This window comes from Vigna unguiculata, chromosome 4 (assembly GCF_037176805.1).
Source record: "Vigna unguiculata cultivar grain cowpea cultivar isolate G323 ecotype 2 chromosome 4, ASM3717680v1, whole genome shotgun sequence".
Lineage (NCBI taxonomy): Eukaryota > Viridiplantae > Streptophyta > Magnoliopsida > Fabales > Fabaceae > Vigna > Vigna unguiculata.
This window is the reverse complement of record NC_140795.1, coordinates 32,182,689-32,191,850: the sequence shown is the minus strand read 5'-3', so window position 1 is coordinate 32,191,850 and position 9,162 is coordinate 32,182,689. Positions and strand designations below refer to the sequence as shown.

The window sequence follows — 9,162 nt, the reverse complement described above, 5'->3', positions numbered from 1 at the left end:
CAAAAGATAATAACTACCAAATCGTTTTAAATATGACAAGATCTTCTTGAATCTTTATAGATCTCCACAACAAACAAATATATCTTGAAGATATTGAATTATTTAGAAGATAATTGGAGGAGATTATAAAAAGGAAAAAAATGGAAATTAGATCGAAATTAAGTTGTTGAATAATTAATTAAAGATTTTTTATTAATTATCTTTGATATATCTCAAAATTATCAACCAAGAAAATCTTCCAAATATTTTAGAAACTCATAAATTTTTTTAATTATTTTAGAAATATTATATCAAAAGATAAAAGATTTCAGCAACACATTATATAAGATTCAAGTCAATTCAAGGCCTATATAAAGAGACCAAAGGAAAGTAGAAAGACAAGCTCGACACTTCGGAGTTTAGAAACCCTTAGGGGGGGGGGCTAAGTTCTTCCTCTGTCTCCACTCCCTTCTATTTTTTTTTATTTTATTTTGCATTCCATGGAGTGCTTAACTTCTTAGGTTAATTCCATTGTAATTTCATTATGGATTCTGAGGTTAAAATGAAATAATTTCTTTGTTCTTTTTATTATTGTTGAGGTTTTAATTTGTCTATGTCTTTTATCTTTGAATCACATGAAAAGTAATGGTTTTTACATCATAGCTAATTAGTGAAATGTTTTAATCTATATGCATATCAATCCTGAGTTCAAAGATTTTTAATTTTAATTGAGAATTTACTATGATTAAATTTAGAAACTTTCATGTGATTGAATGAGTTTTTGCCAATGATTGAGAATGTAGTTTGATTAGAGGTGAAAACTTTAACTAGAATTAATCAAGAATGTACTTTGGTTAATTAGCTTTTTGCTTGATTTTAGAGGTAAAAGAATGAACATGATTAAGGATAATAATATTTAATTGAGAATGTACTTTGGTTAAATTTACTATGATTAATCTACAAAGTTCTTGCTTTTGATTGAGAATTTACTTTGGTTAATAGTGAGAACGCCAACAAATTAATTGAGAATTTACATTGATTAATTTGTAAATCTACAACAATAATTAATTGAGCAATAATCTTTAAATAAGCGATGATGGATCTATTTTGAAAAAGTAGTAGAATCAATCTATTTTTCTTCATCATTATTTTTTTATCTTTTTAAAATTTTATTTCTATATTCCTTATTTTATTTGATTAACCATTTTGTATAGTTTTTATAACAACTAATTTGTTAAAAATCAATTTCGCGTTCATTGGGAGACGACTTTGGGTTACTTTACCCTTTCTATTTTGTTGGCTACTTTCTTAACAATACTGAAAATGTTATAGATAAGTAGTATTAATTTGATCGCGTTAACAACAACATTATCAAATTTGGCACCATTGCTGGGGAACACGATTAGAATTGTTATCATTTAGTTCTTATTTTATTTTATTGTTTTTATTTTTGTATATCACTAACATTTTTTCCTTTATTTTTGTTTCTAACATTTATCTTTTTTCTTTAGTTATTTTAATTTTTTTAAGCATAATTTTTGTTGGGAAATTTGTGAAACTAGTTAGGGAAGGATCTGGCTAAGGAAAGATAAGGTACTTAAGTTATCCACTGAGACACACCTCTCTTTCTTGGAAGTCTGCTCAACAAGCTTTCAACTTATTTCTTTTTATTAAACATGTCTCAAAAATGCAAAATCATTTTTTATATGAAAATAATCAACAATGTGATTTTCAAATGAACGATGATTACTATCCACAGCAACCACATGATTCAAATGGTTATCAACAACACATTTTCGCACCTACTTTTGCACCTGATATAAGTAGGTTAACTATACATCAATTTAATTATCTATGCCCTAGATCATCTTTTTTGGAATGTGAGCAACCACTATATCATGAGCAACAACCATATTGTGAGTATTCACTCCAGCCCTCATATGTTCCCTTTGGTTCTCAACAACAACATGCACCATCACAACAAGTTGCACCAATCAATGGACCATCCTATAGGCAAGTTGTGTTATTAATAGATGGACTGATAGAGAAATTAGACACCATAGATGAAAGGTTGCGAGCTTATCAACGATGCAAAGATATTGAACAAGAATGGTATAGAAATGATAAAGTATTATACGACGTGATGGAGGATGCAAGTAACAACAAATTTGTAGAATTACTTTGTACTTTGTGAGATTATTAACTTTTTACTAAGTGAAACTTTTAAACAATATGTCTCATAAGAAATCCACCAAAAATATTTCCCTGCTTTCAATTAAACATATTGACATTGAATTTTTAGGATTTAATTTATAATTATAATTCTGGAAAAATAAAAGTCATGTTGATATGAGTGGTTTGTTTCTATGATTTGCTAATTGAGTTGATTTGAGAAATTACTTGATCAAATCTTTTGTGAAAGAGTTTGACCTTGTGAGTCTTGAGCCTTAATGTAAAGGATGGACCACCACATGTTCCATTCCTATTTTTCTTAAGTGACTTGCTTATGTTTTATTTATACTTAAATATTTAGCTTGATTCTTTTGTATTGCATCTTTTAGGCGAATATGCATGATTTGATATGATTGAGGCATTTCTTGTTTTTAGCTACTTGGTCAAATAAGCTCATCTTGATATTAATCCATTGGTAGCCCCTTTAAGCTTTTAAACATCTTTTTCTTCTTTTAAGCCTATTGCATAACCATGAAAAGAAAAATACCATATTTTACCTCAGGAAGAAAGAAATGAGCTAGTGGATTGTGTTAATGATTGAGGAATTAAGTGTGTGGGCAAGTACCTCACCCACAAATTAATAAAAATGGCAAAACGGAAGAAGAAAAAATGATGAAAGAGTTTTGAAAAAAGAGAGTAGAAAAATTATTCTTTTGTCAAACAGAGCAGAAAAAGAAAAAAAATGGTTGTTTTTGAAATTATGCTCCATTATTTTTTCTATATTTTAATTTTAAAAACCCAAAAGTCCTAAAATTTTTCCTACCTTTGCCTTGGCCCCAGTATAACTTGTGAAAAGTTCTCATGATCTTTGAATGCATATTTTTTGAAAGTTTGTGAATATTAGAGTCTTGTTAAGTACTAAGAGTGCTTACTTCATGAGTATTTTGAGTGAAAACACAAGCCAAAACACTTGAGCAAATTTTGGTGAGAAAATATACATTTAACTTGAGTGCTCTCTTTCATAATTGATTGGGTTGTAAATTTAAAATATTAACCCATGTGTGAAAAATAGAATCTTTTCGGTTGTATACACATGATAATTTGATTTCTAGAAGAATGTTTTGTTTCTAGTTGTGTTCTTTCCTTTGATCCAATGTTGATGTGAAGTAATATAACAACTTCAGTATTGTTAAGAAAGTAGCCAACAAAATAGAAAGGGTAAAGTAACCCAAAGTCGTCTCCCAACGAACACGAAATTGATTTTTAACACCTCTCTAATATTTGATCTACAAATGGAAGTGGGAAGTGATCTTTTCTAGTGGCTTGGTTCAATTTTCTATAGTCAATGCACATCCTCCACCCTATTACCGTCCTTATGGGAATGAGTTCATTGTTTTCATTTTGGATCACGATCATTCCACCCTTCTTAGGAACAATTTGCACAAGGCTTACCCAAGCACTATCTGATATTGGATATATCATTCCAGCTTCAAGTAACTTTGTCACTTCCTTTCTTATCACTTCCTCCATAGTGGGGTTGAGACGTCTTTGGGGTTGAGCCACAAGTTTGTGCATACAATAGGATAGACTAATACCTTTCAAGTCAGACAAGGTCCAGCCTATTACACCTTTATTAGCCTTCAACACCTACACTAACTTAGTTTCCTCCTCACTTGTGAGTGTGCTACTTAGAATCACTAGTGGGCCTCCATCTTCATCAAGGAAAGCATATTTAAGATGGGCTGGAAGCTGCTTTAGCTCCAATTTTGGTTGTTGCTGTTGTTCTTTATTTTTGGGCTCAAGCTCCAAATTTAGGGCTTTGAAAGAAGAGACTTCTTTATGTTGGTTCAGATCTTCTAAGCAATTTTGAATTTCCTCCTCCTACTGAGCAATTCACCCTTCTAGTTGTTTTGTCAAAACTTTCTCAAAGGGGTATGCTACTGCAGCTTTCTTGAACTCTAAGTGTAACATCCCGATAGGATATTACGGTTTTAAATAATAAAATAAAATCACATTTATTATAAGTCCATTTCCCAAAACGTAGGAAATTAAAACAAAACTTTAACTATAATATAATTCAAAAGTTCGCAAATTTCATTATTACAAAATCAACCAAAATTCAACATAATTAAAATTACATCAAAAGTCTTAACATGAAAATCCTTTCCAAAAGCCCAAGTAGCCACTGTACTCCGTCTCTAAGTATCTCTAGGGTGAGCTATGCACACACACACACACACACACACACACACACACACACACACACATATATATATATATATATATATATATATATATATATATATATATATATATACATATATATATATACACACACACACACATAAAATACTATGTAATCCATCCCAAAGAAAATAACATCACTAAAGGGTTTCATTACTTTCAAATTACCGATTCCCTAATCTCATAGTCCTTCATGAGTCATATGCATGAACTAGGTCTTGGGACTTCACTGTGCTCCCACAAAACTAACCCATTCGTGGTCCAACCCTATGAGCCTATCATGCTCATAGTTCTGCCTTACAAACTCCTCGTCCGTAGTAAAACATCCAAGCCTCCCTCGCTCGGACCATGGCACGCATGTAATCACCATACTATGGACTCCTCGCCCAATAGCAGCCGACGGGAACATAACAGTTCCTTGCCCATCGTGCGTCCGACGCATGTAATCACCATACTAAGGACTCCTCACCACTTAGCAGCCGACGGGAACTCCACAGTTCCATGCCCATCATGCATCCAACCATCAAGCACATCGCAGACCCTTATTGGACTTAGTCCTTCAAGCCCAAACACCACAAACACAAACATATAATTTCCTATATTTAAGAAAAGTAATAAACTAGCTCATAAAGCACACACAAACCTAGAAATTCACAGCAACTCGCTCAAGCCAGGGACCCTCACCTAAGCTAGTCCATCAGTCTCGCCCAAGCAACCCCGCCTCACCTAGGCGAGTGCATAACTATTACTGCACCACACCATCTCGCTTAGGCGAGCCCAACTTGCCTGAGCGAGCCATACCTTCGCTCAAACCACCAAAACCTCGCCTGAACAAGAATACTACGTGAACTACGTAAAACCACTGCGAGACCTTGCTTAGGCGAGCCATTCCCGCCTAAGCGAGAGTATCTGTCGTTGAAAACCTAAAACCCCTCGCCTAGGCGAGAAATCGCGCTTAAAGTGTTATGGATTTCATCACGACCTCACTTAGGCGAGTCACCCTCGCCTAAGCGAGAGACCAAGTCGCTCAATCCTGATACTGATCGCCTAAGCGAACTGCGCAAGCCAAAAACCAAAACGTGATCCTGCAACTTTTGCTTAGGCGAGATGGACTCCCTTGGGCGAAATTTGCAGAGTTTCTTCTCTTTTTACGTAACCAAACCATTGAGAGCATACCAAAACACAATACAACCATTCCAAACAATGTATATTAACATTACCCAATTACAAGACCCTGTTTTAATTCCCTTGAAATTGCTAAAATCGGAGGTTTAACCATAATCCCCAAATACAATACCAAACCCTCCTTTTAGACACCCAAAACATGCAAGACTCTACAGCAAAATCAATTTACCCCAAATTCCCAATCCCATTAAGCATATCATGAATTTCCTCAAGCATACAAAATCAATTGAGAGTGACAGTTCTACAAGACCATACACAATACATGTAATTCCCACACACAAAAGTCAGCACCCCTAACCTGGACTTCTTGCAGAGATTGTGATGATATAACTCTTCCTCTTGCCTCCAACGACTTTCCCCTCAATGTTCCCATAATTTTCTTTGTGCCAACTTTTAACTCTCTTAATCTCTCTCAATCTCGCTCTCCACTCTATAGGTAAGCTAAACCAATTGCAGAAACCCTATTTACTCTTCTTAAACTTTGCCTTTTATAAGTGTCTTAATAGAGGTTTAAGTTAAAAAACGAAAATATCCTTATTGTTTTTCTGGTTTTCTTTGCCTCTTCACATTCAAACCACAACTAGTATTTAACAAAAAGGAAGTCAAATTTGGGTTCACCAAGGTTTGAACCCATACCATTCCAATGTTCAATTCATTACACAACCATTTAACCAATACATGTTTCATGATACATTCCCACCAATATAAAGTTACATTACCAATTCCATGCTCATACATATTATTAAAAATAATAATAAAACAACGACACATAATTGGCATACTTAGGACTCGAACCCAAGTCCTTTCACACAATCAAAGTACTCTCAACCATTTGAGCTAGTACTTTTCCACGTCACACCAAACAATATTTAATGCCATAAAGGCTCTTATACCCGCATTTATTAATTAATTAATTATTTAATTACTTAATTTTCACGAGTCTTACATTTTCCCCACCTTTAAAAGTTTTCGTCCTCGAAAATAGGACTTAACAACAAACAGGTGAGGATAAGACTTCCTCATGAGATCCTCCATCTCTCAAGTCATCTCCTGGGTTGCCTCTTTCAAGAGAACCTTCACAGTCTGAATCTCCTTCCCTCTGAGCTATTTGACTTGAGAATCTAGAATTATCACCGGTCCAACTCCTAGAGTCAGATTCTCACGCACCTGGACATCATCCTGCTCCAGCACATGAGTGGGATCTGCCACGTACTTCCTCAGCTGTGATACATGGAAGATATTGTGCAGGTTTGCTAAGTGAGGTGGCAATGCAATCTCGTACGCCATTGGTCCGATTCGCCTCGTAATTTGATAAGGACCGATGAATCGAGAAGTTAACTTCCTCGACTTCAATGCTCTCCCAATACCTGCTGTAGGTGTAACCCTGAGGAACACGTGGTCACCAGCCTCAAACTCAAGTGGTCTCCTCCTCTTATCGACGTAGGATTTCTGCCGACTCTGAGTTGCACACATCTGATCTTGTATTACCCTTACTTTCTCAATAGTCTGTTGTAAGAATTCTGGCCCAAGTACCACAGACTTTCCATCCTGCTGCCAACACAAAGGTGTCCGACATCTCCTGCCATACGATGCCTCATAAGGTGTCATCCCAATACTGGAATGGTAGTTGTTATTATAAGTGAACTCCACCAACAGTAGCACATCACTCCACGTCCCGAGGTGATCCAGGACACATGTTCTCAGTAAGTCCTCCAGAGACTATATGGTTCTCTCAGACTGGCCATCAGTCTGAGGATGATATGTCGAGCTCATTCTCAGCTGAATGCCCAAGGTGTTCTGTAGTGACTGCCAAAATCTCGATGTGAACCTTGGGTCTCTATCTGAGATAATACTAGTAGGTACACCATGTAACCTGACTATCTCCCTGACATATAACTTTGCCAGTTTATCCAGAGACATCTTCTGATTGATTGGCAAGAAGTGAGCACATCAATCTATCCACTATTACCCAAATAGAATCATGCCCCTTCACTGACCTTGGCAGGTGTGTAACGAAGTCCATGGAAATGTTATCCCATTTCAACTGAGGAATGTCAAGAAGGCTCCAACGTACCATCTGGCCTCTAATGCTTGATCTTCACTTTTTGGCACACTAAGCAGGATGCTACATAATCTGCAACATCAGTTTTCATGCCAGTCCACCAGAAAGTCGCCTTCAAGTCCTTGTACATCTTAGTCATACCCGGATGTATGCTAAGACGACTCTTATGCCCTTCATTTAAGAGCAATTTCCTCAAAACCCGACTGCTGGGTACACACACCCTCTCTCTGAAACGCAGGATACCATCTCTGGCCATCCTGAAGTCCTTTCTCTTCTCTGTGCCCAACTCGCTAATAATCTGCTGCAGTTCCTGATCCTTACCCTGTTCCACCCGAACCTCATCCAGGAACTCATTAGTGATCCTCAACATGTTGCACCGTATATGACCTGCCTCCATATCCAGTCCCAGATTCATATCTCGCAGCTTCTCGATCAACTCCAACTCCTTAATCATCATGGACGACACATGAGCTCTCTTCCTGCTTAGGGCGTCTGCTACGACATTAGCCTTACCAGGGTGGTATAACAGCTCAAAGTCGTAATCCTTCAGGTATTCCATCCAGTGCCTGATAAAGGATTGATCCCTACCAAGGATGATGGCCCATGGCACATGCTTAGAAGAAAGGGAGTTCCTTGATCCCTTCCTTTGCTTTTATTTTCTTTACTTTAAAATTCCTTTAAGTTGGCTTGGTTGACTATTTTTGAGTTGACTTGTTGACCTTGACTTTGGGTTGACTTGTTGACTCAAAAGATTAACTTAACCTTAAACCAACATGCTAATAAATTCCTTAATTTGCTTTTGTAGGAATAAGAAAGGAGGAGGACCACATAGGAGACACTTGGCGTCCTAAGGAAGAGAGAGAAGGAATAAGACTTTCTAGAAGCATCTAGAAAGGGGAGGCCCACATGCCTTGGACACCAAGTCTTCTAGAATGTTCTAGAACCTTCCTTTGGGAGCCTTGGCCATGAAGACTTGCCACCTAGATGGCTTGGACGAAAATTCACCCATGTGCACCCTAGGATGACCTACTTTCTAGAACATGCTAGGTTTCTTTTGTAATCCTTTAACTTAGTTGTTTTGCTAAGGGGCCCCTAGACTTGTCTATTTAAGGGGACCTCTAACACTTGTACAAGGGTTGAACATTTTGAAGTAAAAACACTCTTGTGTCTCAACCATTTGTGAGAGTTTCCTCCCTTGGGAGTGAAACTTTTAAGCCTTATCTTGCATAGCAAGTGGCGGCACACATCCACTCATCTTCAAGGTTGCCATGGCTTCTAGCCTAGCCTTGTAGTGGCGTGCTTCTCACATTTTTACCATTTCTTTCCTTTCCATTTTATGTTTTCTTCTTCCTTTAATTGTTCTTGGTTTTCTATGGTTTATGTGCTTTCCATTTCCTTTTTGTTTTGAATCAATCCATCATCTTCTTCTCTTGAGCTTTGTGAAAGGAACCTTCACATCTAGATAGCTTGCTATCTTAATGTCCAGTGGGGATTTCGCTTAGCTTTCTTAATCAACTCAC

The 9,162-nt window shown here is 36.6% G+C and overlaps 2 protein-coding genes across 2 annotated transcripts; both read right to left on the bottom strand.

Annotated features, from left to right (window-relative positions):
• Window positions 1-6,684: 6,684 nt before the first annotated feature.
• On the bottom strand, window positions 6,685-7,188 carry LOC146887036 (uncharacterized). The gene has a single exon (XM_085671992.1). The coding sequence runs from the start codon at window positions 7,186-7,188 to the stop codon at window positions 6,685-6,687; it is 504 nt and encodes a 167-aa protein (XP_085528118.1).
• Window positions 7,189-7,299: 111 nt separating this feature from the next.
• LOC146887035 (uncharacterized) lies at window positions 7,300-8,201 on the bottom strand. The gene is made up of 2 exons (XM_085671991.1): window positions 7,863-8,201; window positions 7,300-7,503 (listed from the first exon to the last, which is right to left on the bottom strand). The coding sequence occupies exons 1-2, from the start codon at window positions 8,199-8,201 to the stop codon at window positions 7,300-7,302; spliced, it is 543 nt and encodes a 180-aa protein (XP_085528117.1).
• Window positions 8,202-9,162: the final 961 nt, after the last annotated feature.